Raw genomic sequence first — 23,823 nt, 5'->3', positions numbered from 1 at the left:
GAAAAAGGAATCAGTAATCACATAACTCTTTCCCACTTCTACTCCGGGAAACTGTAACAACCCAAGATCTCACCCAAAATGGCTAGCCGGAAGTTATTATTTGGATTCCTTGATCCTGTATAAGTACCCAAAATCTACCCAGTGAATAACCGATGTGGGACTAAACACACGCCCGCACGGGTCCTCACATACTCCCCCCGTTCAAGCCCTGATGTCCTCGTCAGGCTAAGGATTCATATCTATTCAAATCTAATCACAAACACCACGATTGGCCTGTGGTCAGCCCCAATGGATCCGTGCTGCAGTGTTCCCTAGTTCACATAGGTTATGGGCCGGGTCCGCTCTGATACCATTTGTAACAACCCAGGACCTCACCCAAAATGGCTAGCCAGAAGTTATTATTTGGGTTCCTTGATCCTGTATAAGTACCTAATATCTACCAGCGAATAACCAATGTGGGACTAAATACATGCCCGCACGGGTCCTCACAGAAACTCCTTGAATCCTATGCACTAGAAACTTAAAAAAGACTCACACATGATTGATTTAGAGTTCTTATGATTAAGGATGGAATTCCATCCAACAAAAAAGATCGGTGGGAAAGATAAGTGGCGTAAGCTTGATTTTTATTTCTCCTTGCCTTCCTCCTCCATGCTGCCTCTGCACCCTCTGCTCTTTTTTTTTTTGGGGCGGCGGGGGGACAATTCTCCTTACTTTCCTCCTCCACGTGACCTTTTATCCTCTGCACCGGATCCAGGTGCTAAAAACCTTTCCACTACTTTTTTTTTTTTTTTTTAATTACTAGTGCGGGTGGATCATACCTGACGGGTACAGATACACCCAATAAAGTTAAAAAATAGGATACCTCGGAGTGCCAAAGACAGCTCCCCATCTCCAGTTTACAAGGTACCTCTGGAATGACTAGCTACATACGCAGCCACCCAATCCGCCGCACTATTGGCTTCACGGTAAATATGCTTGGCTTAAAAGGCCCATCCATCCCTCACCATAGCCCAAATGTCCCGGAGCAAGGAATGGTCTCTACCGTCACCCCTAGGACCCCCTTGGATCCAACTGATAACGGTAGCGGAATCACCCTCCAGGATGATAGACCTGGCCTGTAACACATACCGGGCGTGGCAAAGGCCCGCCCAGGCAGCTCTCAGCTCCGCACTCGGCACCGAGGTGTCAAATAGTTGACTACCCCCAGCAGCCACAACCCTGGCAGACGGGTCCCGAATAACGAAACCCGCGCCTCCTCTAGTGCCACCATCCAGGACTGACCAATCAAAGTTGACCTTGAAGAAGCTCGGGGGTGGGGGCTCCTAGGTGAAAAACACCGTGCGGGATGCTGCCGAAGCAGAGTGGGAGCTCCAGATGTCCCGAGCTATCAAGGTCGCTCCAGCGGGGGTGATGTGACACGGCTCTGCCGCCTGACAGCGGGCACTCTCGATCACAAATCTTGGCGACATATATCGTTCGACGAATGTACGAGCATTCCTGGCCAACCAGATCTGATAGGCGGTACAGCTCACTCGAACCACCACCTGACAAAGCGTCGGGGACTCCGAGCCCTGACGCATAGACTGTAAGAACTGGTCCCTACAGCTCCAAACCAACTGTGGGACCCCTGCCAGGCGCCAAGTATCCCTCGCCCATGTGCACCGAAACAGGACATGGTCCACCGTCTCGACCGCACCGCACACCCCACACTCCAATGGGATCCTCACTCCTGGTCCTCCAAGTACAGCTCTCGTAGGAAGCCGGTCCCAGACCACCTTCCAGAGGAACAACGCGACCCTCAGGAGGAGGCCCAATCGCCAAATCCAGGCACAATCAAGACCAGGCTCATACTCCCGCCTAAGAATGCGGGAAAGATCGCCCATCCGGACTCTAGGACTGGTCGAGGAACTCCACGCTCGTACGTCTGGTCCACCACTCTGAGGTAGGGAGAGAGAACAGACCCTCTCCGCCAGATGCTCCCCAAAGAAGTGGGCCAATCGAATCTCATCCCAGCCGGCCTCCCCGAGGGATATGAGATCACGGATATGTAAACCCTCCCCAGCCTCGACACTAACTGTAGTTGGCCAAAGGCGTAGGAGAAGGCCATCAACCCATGGGTCCACGGTCACATCGATAGAAAGCAAGGGACAGGGTGGAGGAAAAAGGCAAGAGAATAGAGAAGAAGAAATCAGTAAGGAGAAACAGAGGTTTAGAGAGAGGAGGGAAAGAGTGGAAGAAGGTGTCGTTTCTGGTCTGTTTTTGGTCCATTTTCTTTTTCTTCCTTTGCTTGCACCTACCCTTTCTTTCATTCCCGAATCTCTTCCGTGCCAAAAACTGTTGTCATGGACATCTTTACCATCATCCACCCCATATCCAAAAGCTATTTGTTGAGAAAAAGATTAGAAGGGAAGAAGAAGACAAGTTGGACGTACCATCAAACTAAATTCCCTCATGCTTCACCAGGGAAAAGAAATGAAAAAAAGCATAATCCTTTCACCTTTTTCTACCCAACTTTGAATTCAGAAACTAGATAAAAGTCTTGCATTTTAGTTTCTTGTTGTTCCTGTTATATATTTGTTGCCCCTCTTTTTCTCTCTCGGGATTGGATGGCAAGGAGAATACGACTGCATTCATGCAGGGGCATGCTAGAATCTACGCTAAATGCTATGAGTATCCAAACCGGAAAAGATAGATGGCAGTGGTTCCGCTGCTTTGATCTTTAAGAACCTACTAGGATGCCACTTTTCCAAAGAAGGAAGTGGTAACTACGGGAAAGATAACTACAAATAAAGAAAATAATTGGAAGACAAAGAAATGATCATTCGATTGACAAAAGGAATTCTATCTTAGAATTACAACTTTGTATTCATACATCTCCACATAGGAGTCGCAATTTCTGATCTGACTCATCAATCTAACCTGCAAATGGCCCACTTTAGGTAGGTTCAGATTTGATATAACTAGGTTTGAGTCATAAATGAGTCAACCTATCTAGACTTATTTATTAAATGGATCAGATCCAGATTTAGGCCTTTAGCCTATTTAACCCATTTTGACCTATTTAATAAGTAGATAGGGTCATAATTTGGTCTACTTAACCCATGTTAGACTTGTTTAACCCATTTAAAATTTGCTTAACCCATTTCTATCCAGTTTAACCTAATTTGTTTAACTTATTTAACCTATTTATGTCCATTTAATCTATCAAAAATCCACTTAATTTATTTAACCTATTTAACTTGACTCGATATAGTTTGATCAGTTCTCCTTAGATGCCTCTCGACCTATCTTATGTAGCGCTATGTGGTAACTTGATTAGTCTCCACTTTAATTATTTATTTTTTTAATTACCTTCGACCATCGTCAGGCTAAGCCTATGGCATCATCATTTTGAATAGCACATCAATGGTGTTAGGTAGTGGATGAGCCATAGGATGATATTGGGTTAGAAGGCTAACTTAAAGAACCTAATTATAAATTTTTAAACTCGAAGGAGCGAGTGCAAACCGGTCAAAGTAGATGGGTTCAAATAGCAATTTTTTCGAAACTATCTACTTGAGAGAGAGGACAGATGTAGGTTGGGCATGCAACTTCTTAATCATATTTTTCTACAGATATTTGTGAAGAGATTGACTAGGAATATTTTGGTCTTTAAAGTTGACAGACATTATCAAATATGGAATATATCTCTCTTTTAATATATATATATATACACACATACATACATACATACATACATACATACATACATACATACATACATTCAATTGGATGGAACAACTTCAGCCAATTTCTTAAAAAGCTCTTCTTGATATTTGTCCCTTGGTTGTAAGGACTTTATAGCCCTAAAGTTAAAAATCAGCAACTTGTTAGTTCAAAACTAGTCCATGTTCCTATCAATTTTAATCTATAGAATATTTACCATTACTTTTATCATCCTTTACATATATTTATAAATTTTGAATACTTATTTTAGAAGTTTCTTTCATGATTCCAGTTTGATGCTTATCTTTGTCCAGTAATATATTTTTGTTATATAACGTATACCACGACCTAAACTAAAATAAATTGACATATTGCATGACCATATATTTTAATAAAGGTTTGGTGACTTGATTTTAGGAATCTCACTTGAGGCCCCACATTGCTTGTTAAGGTGGGCCCTGAATAGAAAACATTGTAGAACCCATTGGGATTTGATCAATTATCATGTAAATAGGAGTATCATGTTCCTCATCATACTTGAACTGGCAACCATTGTTTCGATGTAAATCTAACATAAATCATGTGTCACTATACGTATGGAAACTAGCTCAGGTATGAGTAGAAAGACTCTTCAACCCTGGTTCTTAGAAATTCTTATAATTGGGGTGTGCCGCAAATGTTTATTAGTTGTATTGTTTTATTATGATTTACCACGCTTGGGTTTAGAAAGTGTGTTTGAGTTGGTGAAGTTAGCAAGTTCATCATTCATGTGAATTTGAATTAGCGGAAGCACCAGCATGAATCCAATATTTTAATTGAACCACAATAGAACTTTGTGATCACATAGTGGCGATATGAACAATTCTATTAGATTTTAAAATGCATTAGTTTCTAGATTTATGTTTAAATGTAGATTGATGATTGTTTGCTTAAAGAACTTCTCCCACCATCTTAAAACATTTGTTTTTTTTGTTTAAAAAAAAAATATACATATTGTTTGAATTTCATTTATAAGTATGACTTTGTTAGGGCACTAATTTACAAGGTCGAGCATCTCATCATCGATGAGAAAGTATCTAGTTTTCTCCATGCCTAGGCAACGTGGATTTATCATCTGATGTGAGATCCACACATTGTGCTATAGCATTAGAGATGTGCTGGGATAGCTCATCCACGAGCTTTTGAAAATTATCAAATACTTTATTTGCATAATAATGATCATCATCAATGTCAAATAATCAATCATAATAACGAAGTGATATATAATGGGATTCATCCGTCACAATAGAACAAAAGGATATCGAAGATTAAAAACCATCGAGACAAAGCGGTTGATAATGGCTAGATAAACTCTGGAGTATGTCGATGACCCTCCGCTCCAAAGAGAGAGAAGACAAGAGAAAATACATTGAAGAGGCATAGAAGTCTTGTTCATGTTGGATTTGACATCAATTGCCCATAAGACTTTGGGAGTGCGATGAGAGCAAAATGAATCCTCTTTTACATTAATGATGCAGATTGACAGCTATTTTCAGCAATAACTATCTTCTTTTGGATGGTTTCTTACCTCGATAACTTTCTTTCACTGGTTGTCTGACATTTTCTTGCATTGATAACGTTTCTTGTTCAGATAGCTTTGACTTGAGTAGTTAATTCCAGCAAGAAACTACTCACATATGGCCTCTCATATGTGTTACAAATGGCCCACCATGGCCCTTTCCAGCGTTAAGACATAAATGATTAATTAAACTCAATCAATGTAATGTTACCATAGTTGGTCGATGATTGATTAGTTTTTTTTATTGAAGTGCAGGGGAATTTTCCTCACCTATCATCCAGTCACAGTTCTAGGAAGCTCCGCAACAAAGAAATTATTGAAATTGTGTTAGTATTGGTAGACTAATCGAAAATTAGCCTCAATCCTAGCATATACTATAGGGAGAGCCCAAGAAAACCTGGAGCCAGGATTCCCCCTGTGAGCTGGTTGGGGGAATTCCTAAGAGGAAAATGCTAACCACCACCCATTGCCATCACTGGAGAACCAGGATTCATAGCCTGAATAGCCACCCATTGGGCATGAGGCCATTGGACAACCAGGCTGAGTCTGGTAGCTTTCCCTCGCACTGTTGAGGACTTTCTATTCACCTGCCCAAAAAGATACCACAGAGAACTGAGACATAAAGCACTGAGAGTAGTTAGTTAACCATGCAGAACCTCCAATCTGAAAAATCCATTTTATGAAAATATGAAACTGAAAAATCTTATTTTCAGTAGGGCATATAGACTGAAAAGTCTATTTTATGAAAATCTTAAACATAACTGCATTGCAGTTCAAACCCCCAAGGCGGTAAGATCGACAGAGTACCAGAAAGACCAAGAAATCTCAAAGAAATTATAGATGAGATTAAATACTAGATTCATGGGCACCAAGAAAATAAGCACCTGCTTCTAATAAGGCATGCTAAGCGCGCTAAGCTCGTCGGCTTGGCATTTAGAAAGAACGGGGACAGTAATAACATCATCTATTATTTAACAGGCCCTCGGCACCCTTCTTGGTATAATACCTCCGATACATATAATCAACATTTGTGAGGTAGAATGTTCCAGGGGACAGTAAGCTTGTGTCTTTGCTTGTCACAAAATCCTTGGCTCCATATCGGTGCTCCATCAACTTCAAAGTTTCGACAAACTTCTCAGGTGTAAACTGAACAAGAAACAAAAAAGAAAAAGCTTAATGTCAAAAACACATGAATGCTGACCAGTTATATAAATAGGTGAAAATTATCTACCCAAATGAAAAAAGGTTTTTGTTCTGTTCACAAGTAACAGCAAACAGCAAAAGAAATGGTTGAGCGGACGGGCTGACCAAAGATCAAAATGCATTATCAGCAAAACAATCAGTACCACTTTCTCACATACAGAGTGAGTGAGTGAGTGAGAGAGAGGGAGCAATGCCACTACAAAAATACGAAAGTTTTCTCAATATACAAAAACCTCTAGAATTTTGTCAATCACTTAATACAGATTAGGCATCAGATTTGCAGGAAGATGAATATGGCTGACATTTCTCCACGCACAGACACAAATTCTATTTTTTAAGCAATATTACTTGAACATGCAGGAGTTTTAGTTAATCTAGGGGTCAAAGTTCCTATCTCTCTCTTTTGATTTCGAAATCAGACTCAAGTTCTTTATACTAGTTTTAGGAAGAGAATTTTTAATAGGTGGAATAAGAGAAGAGTATACAAAAGATCTTATGAAGAGGAGGCACAAAATCAATCTTCAGGGTCGTCAACATGGAGCAACTAATCCTGTTATGCATGACAGGATGGTACCATTAATTCAATCTGTCAAATCTCAGAGAAACTCCTAGCAACTAGCTTTACAAATTATTGCCATCTGATTCAAATAAAGGATATGTCCTTCGAAAAGCAAGCTTGTACGGATTACTAAGTAATCAGATCTTATTAGAAACTAACCTGCAGTGTTCATACTGAGAATATATAGATAGAGACTTCTGACCCATCATTGCTTATAAAAAAGAAAAGTGCCTAACCTGGACATCAATCTCATTTGAGGACAAAATAGTAGCTCAGTACAACACAAACATTGGATCCATTTATCACAAGGTACTACGAAGAATCAGACTAGAGAAAAAACCAGCTTATGGGGAATGATTAAGGATCCCACAACAGCTTGGGGACAGCTATAAGAATATAATCATTGTCAATCAGATGAAAGATTTGGTTAATCTATAACTAATTATGTATGAATGCTCAAGTGTGTAATGGCTGCATTTATTGATGTTAAAAAAGAGGGGAAAGAAAAGAAAGGAATAATACTGGGCAAGAAACAAGCATGCTCAACTAACCAAACTACTACTACTACTTTCATATTGGAAGCAAGCGGAACTGAAATAACTCATGATGAGCCAAAACAGCCTCTGTCAAGCAATTCTTATATGGTCTTCCATTAAAAGAAACTTAAGTTGGTTTCTTTTGGGTGGTGGTAGTTAAGAGAGTGCACAGGGAGTTTTGACAGAATTGTCAAAGGGGAAGTGCTAAAACTATATTCAAGAGTAATAATAGTTATATTTGTCAGAAAATAATTTCTCTAGAAGATAGTATCCAAAAAGAGTAACCTTGAATTTTTCCAGAATTTTATCAAAACATCATCTTGCTTTGGAAAAAGAGCTACAAGAAATCTTTGCGGAGAGAGAGAGAGAGAGAGAAGGGGGGGGGGGGGGGGGGGGGGGGGGGGGAGATATTGGGCCTACATCTACTTTGGCCTCCAACCCAGCCTTTTACCTGGTTCTTAGCCATGTTTCTCTATATTAATAGGATGGTTTCTCCCCCATTTATGGTTCATGGTTTAAGCCTGCTTCAAATGAGCACATTTAAATGCATCAAAATGACTGTGGCATTACGTGGCAAATATCTGTCATATGTATATTCAGATCTTGCCAAATGTTAGATGATTCATCTGGATCAATTCTCAATTTCATCCATTTTCAGTTATTCTGTAGACTAGCATTCCTGAGCTTTTCTTTTAGTAACTTTTCTTATATATGTATTTAGAACATAATTAGAAACATGCAATATTCCTCATGGCAAGGCATATATAACCACAAGACAAATTTTTATAAAAGGTGACCAAGTGCACAAGGCTCCCGCCACTACGGGGTTTAGGAAGGGTTAAATGCGCACAGCCTTACCCATGCGTGTGGAGAGGTTGTTTCTGTGTTTTGATCCCATGACTCTTACGTCACAATGGAGTAACCTCACCAATGTGCTAAGACTCACCCACAACACAAATTTTCATAAAAGACAATTAATTTTTCCTCATACATTTCTAGTCAAGATACCAAAAAGAATCATAGATTAGTTCATTGTAAAAGCAACAGAATCCATGTCAGAGGTCTGAGGTCTTTGGTGAATATAGCTATGATCGTAGATGTCTAGCATGTATACAAGTACCTGGGTCCATATGCATGTTAATGCAAGGGATTTTTTTTTTTTTATGGGTGTGTGGTAGAGCCAAGGGAGGAGGCAGGGGGGTTATGTGTATGTGTGTATTTTTGCGTCCCTTGCAATCTGGTCGGGCCAGGCAGGCTTTGGGATATTTACAGTTTTTTAAGCGGAGGCACGGCCGCATGCTTCGGAGCAAACCATATAAGACCAGCACAACAGCCTTTCTCATTATGTTCGTAGATTTAGGGATTACAAAGATAGATGCAAGTTCAGATAAACAGCATGATATTGACCTCCAGAAGACATTTGTCAGTCAAGATGTTCACAAAGCTTATACATTAAAAATTGAGATGAAAGGATATATAATGGGACAAAACACAGAAGCACAGACAAAAACAAAATTCAATAGAACTTGATAAGCTAGCACAAAACAGACTATACAACATTATGGAATAAGGACATACCTCATGTCTTGCCTTCAGCTTCTCTGAAACATTCAGCACAGCATTAATGTTGGATAGGCTGAAGGGATGTTGACCCTCCTGAAGTTTGAGTGAGAACATTGTAGAAGAAAGGCCACTACCATATGAGAACATCACAACCCGTTGGTTCCCCTGAATAGAACAAGTAACATTAATTAGGGAAGGCCAGTAGCTCACGATGAATAAATGAACCACAGCTACTAAAGAAAGAAAAATCACCAGAGTGCTATGCTTGTTATGAAGAAGAGATGCAAATGCAGCATAAATAGATGCTGTGTACATGTTCCCAATCTGTTTTGGCAGCAAAGTAGACGGTTGAACCTTTTCATCATATAAGTGCTTTGCAACTTGCTGAGAAGTCTGACCATCGATGAGTAAACAATCAGCAATTAGAAATCAATTATTACATATGGACTAAAACTATAGTAACATGACAAGCGACCTTTTCAAGCTCACGACTCTGATAGCTTTCATCACCAGTCAAGGTTGAAAAAGGCTCCAGCTTTTCCCTTGCACCCTTCTCAACAGAACTAAGAAAGATAATAACAGATGAAATCTGATTAGGAATTCAAAAAAAACATTACTAGAAAGGTGCAACAAGACTCTAGAAAGAGGAAGATAATGTAAAAATTTAATATTTTGAACAAGGTTCACCTTCTGTCAGGAAAACAGAAGGTCAAAATGCAGCATCTAGATCAGACATGGTTGCTAAAATTAACCAAAGAAATCCCGAGCAAGTACAAAAGAAACAGCACTCATTGAAGAGTTTTAGCACTCAAGTTTTCTGCAAAAAATGGAGAACAATTTCATCCTTTTATATAAATTTTGTAGCTTGTGTAATTACAGTATCACTTACAGGGGTCATAAAATTGTTGAAAGGGTGAACAACTTTTCCGTTCTGATGGATAAGGCAATTCAAGAAAAAATCAATTAGTTCTGTGGAACAAAATGGTTAGAGCATAACCCTCTAAGGGTGCCAATGAGATAATATGGACTTATCCTCCCCCAACTCATGAGAGCATACCTTAATGGTCCATTGATTGCAGGTAAAGTTAGCCCAGAATAAATGGGTTCAAAGGAAAAGCTGGTGCCATAAACATTTTAAAATGCCAACTCTACCCCGGGGAAAAAGTGGCTTTTTTAAGGGTGTTTGACAAAAATAGCTGGAACGGGCAGGTTAAAGGGGCCTTAGGATATCTCAGTCCCCAACCAAACATAGCCTAAAGCTGTGTCTGCTCAACCCTGCAATTTCTCTTTCGGCTCAGGTTCAGTAAATCTCAGCTTTCAAAAAAATGCAGGACCTATATTGGACCAAAAGTAGATAAAACCTGTGTTTATAAATATCATGGCTTGTTATCGAGAAAAACTAAAAGATAAAAACTAAAGTTCCACATTTCGTCATAAAATATGAAACAAAAACAATTTGATAAAGAATGATTCATAAGAATGCATTCCAATATTGATTCTACTGGTTCAACATGTAGCAAAAAGAGATTAAGCATGCATTAACTACACCAAACCGACTCTAGCTCAATTCAGGCTCACTTTGCCAGTATAGTTAAAATTCAGGACAAGAGATAAGCTAGAGAACCCAAAGATTGAGCACAACTGGGCTCACAATAAATTGAAAATCTAAATTAGTTGAAAAAGCAGGCTAATTAACAACCCTAAATCCAATGAAAGAATATATGCTTGTAGATTCTATGAACGGATACTTCAAATTGCATGTCATATCCGTATGAGTACATATCAGATATTGATATTTTCTGGATAAATCTGGATATATGTCAGATACTAACTTTAAATATCCCATATTTTAATATTTCAAGAAATAGACTTTGGATACTTCTCGGATACACCCAAGATAATTTGAAGGAATTATTTCTCCCCTTTATTAATGAATGTTGACCCTTTTATGATGAATGTTTAGTTTTAGCCTTTGTGATATCGATGTTATTATACAAAGTATAATACGTGTTTTATAGATTTGAATGATAACTAAATGGTGGAGATTGTGGACGCTAAGGCTATTGTGTAAAGCATGAACTATGTTAGTTTGATAATCCGATCTGCCTCATTGATGCTTTTTTGTCAAATATACATAAAAATATGTGAATGCATTCATTGTCATATCCTAGCCCTATGATATCCTTCTTTTGCAAGATTTGCCATATCAACATATCTGTATCTCGTCATATCAATATCCTCTGTCCATGCTTTATGGGTTTGTGGCTACAGATATATCAAATTCATAGGCACAATAAATGAATGCAGCCATATTATCATGTTTCAATATTCATATTGATGACAATTATATTGTTATCCTTTTGCTAACCAAAGATGCAAACATAAAATCATGTTTTGAAAGAACAACCTAGATAACTTTCTAAGCAACATCATGGTCAACAACTGAATCTATTTCCACCTTTATATCATTCATCATCATGTCTTTGAGGTGAAAAGAAAGAGCATATTCTTCGTGAATAGATTCATAATGGTCCTTCAGTACAATGCTTTAAAAATTCAATATGGTACTCAAGGGCCAAGAAAATCCAAGCAAGACCTTCTCTAAATGTTGTGTTATGGTTGAACTTGAAGATGCTTGGTTATGCGTGCTGCTAGATCTAATTATTTCCTTTTGTAGCCTTCATCATTTTCATGGGTCTGAATGTTTTCAAGCGATAATATCCGTCCTCTCCCAACCTCATCCAAGAATTTTGCCACCAGACCATGAAATAACAAAAAGAATGGGCCAAGAAGTAGGCCTATAGCTTTACTACAATTTTAACCTCTTGATGCAGTGAAGCATCAGTTTGTTAAATGGAACTGCGTGAGTCTTTATTCAAATCTAATTCAAAAAATTTTCCTACTTTAGTATAATTGCAGACCTAAACTTTCAAGTACAAATCTTGTATACAATTTTAGGGCTCTATGATTAAGCGCTCCTTTTGAATGTATTAAGCAGTTAGCAGTTGTTACATCGGACTGCATGAGTCTATTTTCAAATCTAATTGGAAAATTTCTCTATTTTAGTATAACTGCAGACCAAAACTTTCAAGTACCAAACATTTTAGGGCTCTATGATTAGACACATCTTTTGGATGTATTAAGCAGACCAAGCAGACTCATTTTGACAAAGTTTTCTTGGCCCAATGGTGTGGTGAAGGGATTAGGGGTATAAATTAAAAAATCTTTTGCTTTATTTTGTCATAATTTGAGTCTAAGGGTGAAATTTGTTTTAATTGAATTAATTGATTAAAAAGATTTACTTTTGTTGATTTAAGTTATTATGGCCAATGAATGAAAGTTCTGGATCTCTCTTCTTCTAAACCCTCGGTCCTCATTTTGCTCTCTTTCTCAATATTACAGTATTACAACTTGAGGACTTGCCTCCAGAATGAGGATCCAATTGAGCCTGGATTTGGATTGTTTCCTTGAGACTTTCTTAGCAGAATCTGAAATATTTAAGAATTCAACATGTAATTCAGATTCAAAAAAAATGAAGATATGATTACCCTGATGTTATCTGCATAACTGAACCTCTTCTTGACCATAAGGATTAAGGGCTGTGCAGAACACAATGGTGAGTCAGTCCTGATGACATGACCTTTTAAATGGGCCAAAACACTTTTTTATCTCGTTCCCCTATAATAAACATATAATCTTGTCTATCCTATTCTTTCACTATAATTGATTCATATGATACTAAATCCATAGTCAGCTACAGTTTAGGTGTGTAACTGAGCCAAGCTTGGGTCTGATCAATCTTGGTTTGAAACTAATTTTCAACTTGAACACTGGGATCAAGCTTGATTTGTTTCCCATTATTTCCAGCTCAATTTGAGTTTAGTTACGAAGCTAGCCAAACATGAGATTAATTTATCAGCTTGACAAATCCATTAGTCCAAACTTAAATCAAGCTCAGTTCAAGCCCTAATTAACATTTAATTGATTCGAAGAATAAATAAAATACACTAATCAACTGTACATTATCTATATAATGCAGTGTATATTACAATTTATCAATGTCTATTCAAGCCCCATAAAGCCAAGCTGATTGAGCTGGGTCAATTTTTAGCTCAGCTTGAAATTAATTTCCAGCTTGTTTTTCTGGTTCAAGATTGATTTATTTAGCTTTGGATCAAGTTTGATTCAAGTTTTTCTCAAGTCAAGCTTGAGCTGCTCAGTTCATTTGACAGCCCTAGCATCTCTTTCAACTGAAGTTTGATAGATCTAAACTCATATTCAACATGATTAAGAACAATGACCTAACTAAACATTACGCACAAGATATCTCAGTTTTGATTACTTCAAAAACAATACAAAACAATCGGATATGGACACTCGTACCTTTACAAAAATTTGGTTATATATTTTTAAACAACTTCAGTACTCCTACTTTATGAGATGATAAATAGCACAGCCGGACTATATATAAGGATTATTGCATCTATTCGTTTTGAACAGCTTTTGTAAACCACCAAACTTCACCCCCAAGTCTCATGGGATTGATGGTCCAAACTTTGTCCTTGGCATATGAAGATGGTTCCAAAGGCTATGTTATCCACAAATGTTACACACCATCTGACCCAAGTTGGATATTTACAATGACTATTAGATATCAAAAAACATCAACAGAAGATGAAGATTTGAAAACTTTAAGCAATATTATGATTAATTTTTCAGAGGGTGGTCAAAACGGACAACAACTAAGGAAAATTTGATGATGATGCAGTGACTTTACCATGTTAAAACATATTCAATCCACTTATTTCTGACAATCCATAAATGACTTGGCAGATGGTTCATCTAAGTATCATGAAAGACCATTTTGTATGCTGCATTAGCAGTGTCATAGGATCAAGATCGAACAATAGTTTACATGCCAGTTATTTCCTTTTTTCACCTACATTGTCAATTTTATTTTTCATACTGGGATGTTTTAACACACAAGAAATCATTTATAACAATTCAAGTCATGAATATAAGCACAGCAATTTGAAATATTAAGGATACATGGCTGGCACATGGATTGTGAAGCTTCAGACATTTTGGTCTATCAAAAACCATACGGCAGATTAAATAAATGATCAGAGGCAATATCTTTCAAGATAAAAAAACTGTTGTCATTATGGCAGACAGCTATTAGTTTCCCATTTAGCATTTAACTTAAAATTATAATGATCACTAGTGATAAGAAGGTAAAACCTTGGACTGCGTAAGAAGTCATTAAAGTAGAGCCGAGCAAAACTTTTCTGTACAAGCTGCAATAACAGTTCAAGTAGAGGTTAACAAACATTATCCTGAAGAGCTTCTTCGCACTGCAGGAAATAGATATAAAATCTGAAGGAAAATGCAATATAATTCCCGCACCTTGTTATATGGAGAATGGAAAACAAAATAGTCTGCATCAGAAATTGAAAATTGCTTTCCCTCAAACTTTTCATACCTAAAGACACAAAGATGTTCTGATGTCAGCTGTGGGTGAAGAGTCAAGGTAATAAAGCACACCAAGTTTCAAAATCTAGTACAACTTACTTGCTACAAAAACGTTTGTAACATGAATCGAGTGCCATGAGATAGCATGTTTGTGATAGTTTTCCATCAACAACCTAAGGAGATGTTACATCAAGTATAAGTAGAAGCTCTAGCACATGACAAAGAAGAGAATTCAAAGACTAAAAGTATGATGCCTGACAATTCAGAATTTTCAATAAGTAAACATCAATATGAATAAACATTGCATAACAATTAAGCACAATAAATGTGATGATGACGAGAGCTATTTTTTCCACTTTCAGAGCACTGCATCTGTAGAACTTTGCTACAAAAAGTATTATGAACAACATCATTCATAATAGAATCTAAAAGCCACATCTCCAAAACCTCGCAAATTTGTCATAAGATGTGGACTACCTGATACCATACAAGTTTGAAATGTTTACAGGTGGAATCATTGGACCATTTGCATATCTAGGAATGGCATTTCTCATCTCGGAGCTAAGCACAAACAGCTGGGTCTCAAGAGGAGGACAGTTAAAATTCAATGGTAGTCTAGAACATGTGTATGACAGACAAGAGGTTTTGGGCAAGCAGCAATATAAACAGATTAGAGTAGCCGGATCCAAATATCTGAAGTGATGCTACAGCCATGGGTACAGTCCTATTCCATGCTTGTAAATGAATTTCATGAAAATAACTATCCCAAGCAAGGATCATTGAACCGGTACCTCAGCGCCCGGACCAGCTCAGACCGGTACCGAACCGGCCAAAAAGGCCATAGCGCGCGTAGCGCACACGGCATGTTGTGGCATTTAATGCCACAACCACAGCGTGCTGTGGCATTTAATGCCACGCCACAGTGCGCGCTGTGGCAGATTGAACTGGACTCGATGCCGGTTCGCACCGAGTCTTGGCCGAATCGGATGGAACCGGTCCGATTCCATCCGGTTTGCTCTTGTACCGGCCCCTATAGGGCCGAAACCGTTTTGTGTGCCCGTACCAACCTGGTCAACGACCGAGTCGAAACGATTCGGCCTGAACCGGGCGGTACGGCCCGGTTCAGCATTTATTGATCCCAATGAACCCTCTGTGCACCTTTAGCATCAGGAAGCTAATGTCACCTCAAATTACAATTACATTTTAGTGCATAAGTCATAGATACCTATGGCGTCTCCATCGTATAAAGGGCAGGACCCAAAATTTCCGGTATTGTATACTTCATATTACCTTCTCATCCAGAATAAACCATATGTGGAAGCTCATTTCAACAACCACTCATGCATATAAAATTTTAAGCTGAAAGTCATTAGTTAAGCTTCTCCTTATTCCTTTTCCATAAGGAGATAAGTTATGTATAACAAAGCTACTGTAAAATAAAGTAGTAAGACGTTAAAGCATGACACAATCTGACACTGAAAAGAAAAAAGACCGAGAAAGAAGCAAAAATTTTAAAGATTTTTTTTTTTTTTTGTCTCAAGAAGAAGATAACGAACACAAGGGCTGGATAGAATAATCATAAAGAATCCTAAAACAGCCAGCCAACATGACTCGACTGGATGAAGTATCACATATGAACAAGGGAGCATTCAAGACCAAACATGGTCCCTCAAACAAGCCAGAAGACAAATGCATAAACCTTACTAAACCAGTAGTGATCAGAAAAGGGAAACCTATGGAAGTCAAATAGGCCATTTTCTAGCCATCTTGACTAGCCATATTCCCTGAAACTAGCCATGAGGCAGAACTATAAACAAGTAATGATCAGAAAAGGAAAAAAAAAATAGAAACTCACTAGACTATTTTAATAAAATTATTAATATAAGATTAAGCAAATGTTAGGTCCAAAAAGAGCTGACGGTTTAACTGAAAATTAGTTCAATGTCAGCTACGATTTGGTGGACATGCATGCCCCTATCAATGTACACATGTTTAGCATGTTTAAATGCCATATAGCAACAAAAGGACACTTTCATGGTTCTACTTAGATTGAACAAATAAATGGATACATAATCATGTATTATATACGAACCCTCCTATACTTTGGTTTTGGGAATTTATTTTGCTAGACACTATTGTCTGCATCATCATGTGACCTTTGTGCATCTTGTCCATGCAATAGAATGCTAGGAGAAAGATGAGCAAGGACAATCCATGCCTGAAGGTTTGGGGTCCATGTTAGGAAGTATAGTATATTATACAATGTAATGCGGCATAGTATATTGTTACATGACATAATGTGGCATAGCACATGCATTCTCCACTAAACAGCTAATGTGATGCTTAGCTGAAATCAATTATTATCTCATTTCTGAGAAATTCAGGAGTTGAACTCAGGACCTCTCCACTGAAGAAAGGGTCCCAATGAATTAGGTCAGGTTGTCAACTTTAAACATTTCTCAAAGTAAAAGTTAGAAAATAGATGTGCATAAGAATAAAGCAGAAAACAGATTAGCTTCCACAAGCTCAGGATTTAAATTAGAGAACAAAATATTTGTCATTAGTATAACATTTCTCAAGGTCTAAAATAATAGCAAAACTGCAGCCCAAATATTATAGAGCAAAAAATAGAAAATTACAAAAGTTATGGAAGAGAATATCAAAAATGAATTCTAAGGTGAGAATTAAAATGGGAAAAAAATGAATGTTCAGCTGCATAATCTATGTACAAGACTAAATCCACCATACTAACAGGATAGTAAAGAACAAACCGGATATTCACTTGCAAGGTTGGGCTTGTAAAAGTCATAAACATGAATCATGTGAGTTCCCCTGTATTTACTTTCGAAAGGAATGGGTGCATTTGGTCCAATCAGCATTGCAATAGCACCTGCGCCCCCAGTAGGCCGAGCAGGCCCTTTTGCGTAAACCTAATGAAAAACATACTGTTACTGAAAGGCATGGTAAGAAATCCATGGTATATAAGCTTATTTTGTCCTACATGGATGTCTGCCAGTAGTTTATTATAAATAGTAAAGTCCATTTTTACAACATCTGCATCACACAACTAATAATCACTAGATTTGTTTCAGGTCACTAGAAAGGCAAGAAACATCTGGATGATCATACCGCACTGTCTGTGCAAACAACTAGTCCATATCGCCCATCCCAAGAGCTACTCTCCACCCAATTGACACAGTTAAATAGAGCAGCCGTTCCCCCATAACATGCATTTGTCGAGTCAACTCCTTCAACATCAGTGTTACCAAATTCCTGTATTTTTTCATGAAAATTGGTCATGTAATTTTAGTGGCCGATAGTAACTTGTTTGGAAATGAATGCGAATATGTGATATAAACCGACTGTGACACAAAAAAAGTTGTGTGGTTGGCAATATGCTATATGCGATGGATTAAATTTATTATGGATGTCTTTGCTCCAGAAAAATATTATGAATGTGATTTATATCAAAGTGTCAACTGACATTTTTCCATTTGGGTTGAAAGATGCCCATAGGCAATGAGCTACAAAAGGAGTTGGCATTCCCTTAATAACCCTGAACTCCCCAATCATGATGAGGGCAGGATTTGGGCTCAAGTCTCTGATAAAACCACCAAGACAATTTACCAGCAGGCTAAGCTGGCACCTTCAATAATAAACTGGAATTTATCACAAGTTATATGAAAAATAACAAAACATGTTTTGTAAAAGGTTATGGAACAAACCTCAAATATTTGCATCAGCCAGGTCTTGACAGACTTACTCTTGTCTATCACTGACTCACTACCAACTTCTAGGCGACCAATTTGTTTTGGATCAATCTGATACTTCTCCAGGAGGGATGTAACAACTGTCAAGCTGAATAAAATGCCTATTAAGTAAGAAAATCTTAAAGCACCATCTTGATACATGGATACTAAGCATGTTTAAAACAACAAGTGAAAGACGTGTTTTTCTCCCACCAAACAAGTTTATAAAATAAGCACAAGATCATAAAAGAAAATTCAAGACCATGAATGGAAACCAGCTTAAAAAATTCTCAGTAGATATTGGCAAGCTGGAGGCAAATCCTATGGTTGATCATGATAAATAAAGACGTCAACAAGCACTAAAATTATCAAAAGCAAAATTGTTTCAACTGGAGTATCCAAACATGAGGTACTGTTTATGGTCCTTCTGTACAACTGCAAAACCGCATTCCAAGATACATCAATGGCTAAAAGTTAATATGCACAGGCATAAATTAAAATGATATAACTGGAACTAAAATATAACAAAAGGCAGAACAAGGAATCCCCTTGGAGTGCCAATAAATGCATTTAGGACAATAGATTCTACAAAAATATGAAATTTCTGTTGTGATCGGTTTAATTAGCACTCACGTTAACTCATGCAATGAAAATTTCCTTTAACTGATTATGTACCAAGTATTCAATCATTGACATAAATATGACAAGATTGACATAGGTCTATCAATTACATTTAATTAAATGTTTGATTTAACACTAAATATTTGTTAACTATATTTAATGTTATTAACAAATAACCATTGTCCCTGATTACAAATAACAGGGGAATGGATCTATTTGGAAGAAATAATGTATACGAGAATTAAAATTTATCATTCCTTTTGTTTCACCGAATGGATAAAAAAAGCCAAAATATGGAAGATTGAAGAAGAAACATAGTGAGGAGAATTTTTTTTTTAAAGAATTTTATTTGCAAAATTATGGATGAAAATCATGTTATGGTATGTTCAAAATTTCATAGAAAAGATATAAGACTTTACTGATTTCTACATGTTATGTGAATCAAAGATAATAGGGGAAAATTTGGAACTTAAAAGGAAAAAAAAAGCTAGTCACCTTAGTTTCTAGATTTTTATGAAGCAGCTGAACAACTGCAAAATGAATCTATCTTCTCAAAGGCAACATGAATATGAATACCCCATTCTTGGATGTGGAACAGATACGACTATGGATAACGAGGAACATATGCACCCAGGTATTTATACAATTTCACAATGAAAACATAAAACTCCCACTGATATATGAAACATTACATCTTGATCAGTTGAACAGATTTTGACTAGGAGCTAATTACCTCATGGATATCACATCTTCCAGTTCTGTGCAAAAGGCCATGCAATCTTGCCCAAGTCCAATGGTGTACTTTCCCTTACTCGCCCCATCATAAGCCTCAAGGGCTTCCTGTAGTTAACAAAGGTAGCTATTACACATGTGCATCAAAACACAAGATGGCAAAAGAGTTATTGAAGAAAAACCCAATCTATACTCTATGCAAAGCCACTTTTTATGTCGCTAGACCACATATCCCTAATACAAACTCCATGACCCAAAAAAGAGGAAAGAAGGCACTGCCATCCAGTTCATCTATGTTAATTTCTTCTACTCCAAGAACTGCCTTTTATATTACAAATTTCGCCGGTTAATTCCAGGAAGAACAGTGGGCAACCTAACCTAAAGCATTTCCTGCAATTCTATTGTAACCTCACCACAGCAAAGCTACTTTCAATGGCACTAGAACACATATCGCCAATACAAACTCCACGATATATGAGAAAAAACCTCCTTATTTGCCTTCTCTCTTCTACTTCAAGAATTGCCTCTTACATTACAATTAAAGTACTAAAAAATTTAAAAGAACTAAAAAAAAAAAATCCAATCCCGATCATCAATTTGAGCGAAACTTCCATGGTTAATTCCAAACAGAACAGTGAAAACCCAGAACACTTCTTTCCGAAGAACACCTTTTTTTTCTATGTTCCATCCCGGTTCATCTCTTCCACTGCAAGAACACTCACTCACATTTCATTTTACCGAAAAACAAAAATCTCGTTACAATTTACATGTCAATTTCACAGAATCCGAAGAAATCCAAAACCAACATAAAATAAAAACAAAAACGGGATCTGCCTACAGAGGTTAAACTAGTCATCCACGAAACAAGAAACGAAACAGATTTCACTCCCAACCAAAACCCAAACGAATTGAACAAAACCCACAATATGAAAAAAGAAAAAAGCTCTCCAATCCCACCTGTTGAACGAAAGTGGGAGGGAAGTAGATATCCATGGCGAGAATTCCCACATCCTTCCTCCCCTCCATCTCTTCCCCTCCAAATCCAAAACCCTCTATCGTTTTCCTCTCTCTCTCTCTCTCTCCCGCTCCTTCCTTTTCCTTTTCGATGAGAACGGCCCAGAGATACGAAGACAGGTAGGTGTTCCCCTCGTGCGCCCGCCCTCAGCAAAGCGACGTCCCAGGGAACACGCTTCCCCCTTTATATAGGCCCCCTTCTCCATGCCCTCCTCCACCTCTCCCTCCTCTTTCATTCTATTTACATCCCCTGCCATTGAATCCATAATCGTCACACGAAAATCTCACCCAAAGCGTTACATACATGACACGTCACGTGAGTAGTGTCGCTGCCATGAAACGAGACTTCTCTGGCCATTGGATTGGGATTGGATGGTTGAATGACAGGTGATCTCCCCATTTCCTTTCGTCTTCATTTCATGCCATCGAAGCGACGTCATTTGGTGATATTTCTGCGCACCCGGCAATTCGAATGCGGAAAACTGACCAAGAGATGAGACTAGCTTATCTGGCCGACGGATTCGGATCGGATGGTAGAGATGTTGTCTTCTGTGTGGGTTGGGTGTATTTACAATGGGCTCGAACTGACGCGGACAGCTGTCTAGTTACGTTGTCTTGGCCACGTGCTCCCCGGGGGTTAGGTGGGTGATGGAACATCCATCGACCCATGGTTATGGTTCTGGGGGCGTGGGGTCCACCCAAAGAATGGAGGGTACGACCACATAGTGTCCATCTGATGGGAGAAATTATATCAACAGTTGGATCACTTTAGGCCTTACCCACCATGCTCCCTCGTATTCAATTTCCAGTTTTTTAATTGATGGGGGTCAAATAGAAAATTTTTCTTTCCGTTAATAAATATTTGGCTAATAAACGCTTCCCTATCAAATATCTTTAAATGCCAATCACTAAATAAAAAGCTATGGAAACTAGATTTAAATTTGTAATGGAACAAAAATCCATAATCCTGTTCTCTTTTATTCCACACCAATCTAAAATATTTAGGATTTGTTTGTATCACATCCAACTTAATGATGATATAACAATCACTAGACAAGCTATAGAAACCGGTTTTAAATTTGAAATGTAACAAAAATATATAACCCTCTCTTCTTTTGTGATTGATTGCCACACCTCCGACCTAAAATTTCGAGCCAAAGATCGCATCAACCGCAGTATACTCATAGAGAACTTTTTCCACGGACATGTGAGATATTTCAACATGATATCATAATTAGATAACGAAAATAATTTAAATAATAATGTTCAAACTCTAATTAAATGACAGCTAAAAGTCTTACAAAATCAATAATACTTCAAAATCTTGCATCAACTCCAAAAAAAATCTAATCTAAATAACAATATAAAACAGTAAGAAATCGTATAATGAGCTAGACAGCCAAGTAAGCAACGAATACTTTAGCTAGATAAATCAGGCCATCAAATAGATAATAATATGCAGAAAATAAACATATATGCAATACTATTATACGAATCAAATCTTTCTTAAAATATTAGATTCTATTTATGGATTCAAATTCTTTTAAATATTTATTTCATCTTATCGATCCTAAGCTATGACCACATATTTTTTGTAGTAGGGTCATAACACCAATTAATCTTCTTGCGGTGAGCTGTGCATCATCCTGTAGTAAAGTTATTCAGGATCACTAGTCTGCTGACAGTATGTCACTAATCATCTTGGGCACGACCTTCAAGACAAATCATATGCCAGCGTATTAGTCTCCATTGGCGGGGTCCTCAACATAATCAAATCAAAAATTAAATAGTTTTAGGTTTCATATTTCAGTTCTAGAATCATGCAGTAGCAAAATCAATCAATCATATCCATAATAAGATCATATATCATCATGATATTCTAAAATAATATTTTTTGTAATAATATACTATCCAACAAATTTATGCATCGTGAATAATACCACTCAAAAATCATAAATATAATAATTTAATGATTGCTGAATTTTTTTAAAAAAAATATTGCTTACGCTAAATTCAATTTTTCTCGAAATTCAAATATCATTCATAAATTAATTTCTTTCAAAACATCAAATTCAACTCAACGGTCAAGAACTATGACCACATCTTTTCTATAGAAGAGTCATAACACCGACTAATCTTCTTGCGATGAGTTGCACATCAACTTGCAGCAAAGTCCTTCAGGACTGGTGGTCTGCTGGCAGTATGTCACTAATCATCTTGGACACAACCTTCAAAACAAATCATATGCCAACATTAGACCCCATTAGCGGGTTCCTTAACATTGCTTGGTTGCAAGTCTAAATTTATTTCGATTCAAAACTCAATTCTCCAAATATATTTAGTATTCCAAATCAAAAGACATGATATCGAAATTGATCAAACATAATCCATATCAAAACCAATACATTCGATCAAGAATCATACAATATTTTTAAAAAAGACATATAACACAATGCATCAAATTCATAAATCAAAAAATTATTTGATTCAAAAAATATTTATAATTTATCGATAAATCTAGAAAAAATTATATTTTTCTTAGAATTTCATCATAATATATAAAAACTTAAATTCTAACCCTCATAGGGTTGACCAAACGGAAGTGCTCGACACTCCAGAGCGATTTAACAAAGATTGGGACGATCAAATATAACAGTATTTGGCAGAGGCCATGTGGGGGCTGACATTCTGCCCGATGACCTTAGATCAAGATCCTCAACTAGGGTCAATTCAAAAATCACTGTGAAGAGTTTCTATTAGATCCAACTATCCTAAAGAGAGTAGAGAGAAAAAGTCTAGAGAGAGAGAAAGTCCACTGGAGAGAGAAAATTCAGAAAGAGAATCTCAGTTCGAGTTCAATCAGGAGTCTGGGTTTGGTTGTTTATGACACAATTAACCTATATCAAACAACATATTTAGCCATAAATCAAGCAATAGAAACTTTGCAGAGAGAAACAAAAGAGAGAAAGATTGGAAAGAGAGAGAAAAGAGAGTAGAAAATAAGACAGAGAGACTGAACTCTTTCTTTCTCTCTCTATTCTATGTTTTTTTCTCTTGCTTCTTTGGTGAAATAGGGGAACTTCTTCTCCCATATTAGAAGTAGAACTA

General features: G+C 37.4%; 1 protein-coding gene across 2 annotated transcripts; it reads right to left on the bottom strand.

The window, feature by feature from the left end:
* Nucleotides 1-5,072: 5,072 nt before the first annotated feature.
* LOC103721380 (hydroxymethylglutaryl-CoA synthase-like) lies at nt 5,073-20,880 on the bottom strand. Of its 2 annotated transcripts, XR_005506865.1 has the most exons (13): nt 20,659-20,880; nt 19,703-19,809; nt 18,325-18,457; nt 17,729-17,872; nt 17,371-17,529; nt 14,699-14,772; nt 14,534-14,609; nt 14,369-14,424; nt 9,603-9,690; nt 9,380-9,520; nt 9,143-9,292; nt 6,151-6,412; nt 5,073-5,853 (listed from the first exon to the last, which is right to left on the bottom strand). XR_005506865.1 is itself a non-coding variant. In XM_039115608.1 (12 exons), exons 1-12 carry the CDS (start codon nt 20,725-20,727, stop codon nt 6,227-6,229), a joined length of 1,383 nt encoding a protein of 460 aa, XP_038971536.1. In that variant the 5' UTR covers nt 20,728-20,880; the 3' UTR covers nt 5,942-6,226. The 2 variants fall into 2 exon arrangements, 1 of the variants encoding a protein (XP_038971536.1); XM_039115608.1 differs by lacking the exon at nt 5,073-5,853 and having other exon boundaries at nt 5,942-6,412.
* Nucleotides 20,881-23,823: the final 2,943 nt, after the last annotated feature.

This window comes from Phoenix dactylifera, chromosome 18 (assembly GCF_009389715.1).
Source record: "Phoenix dactylifera cultivar Barhee BC4 chromosome 18, palm_55x_up_171113_PBpolish2nd_filt_p, whole genome shotgun sequence".
Lineage (NCBI taxonomy): Eukaryota > Viridiplantae > Streptophyta > Magnoliopsida > Arecales > Arecaceae > Phoenix > Phoenix dactylifera.
The sequence above is the reverse complement of the archived record's forward strand: the minus strand, read 5'-3'. Positions and strand labels throughout refer to the sequence as shown.

Bases quoted from the DNA above. Each gene is read 5' to 3' on its own strand.
- LOC103721380 (XM_039115608.1), bottom strand. From the start codon at position 20,727: ATGGAGGGGAGGAAGGATGTGGGAATTCTCGCCATGGATATCTACTTC. The intron at 18,458-19,702 runs GTAATTAGCTCC...CATTTTATTCAG, and splicing joins GAAGATGTGATATCCATGAG to CTTGACAGTTGTTACATCCC. The intron at 6,413-9,142 runs GTATGTCCTTAT...TTTCTTGTTCAG, and splicing joins AGCTGAAGGCAAGACATGAG to TTTACACCTGAGAAGTTTGT.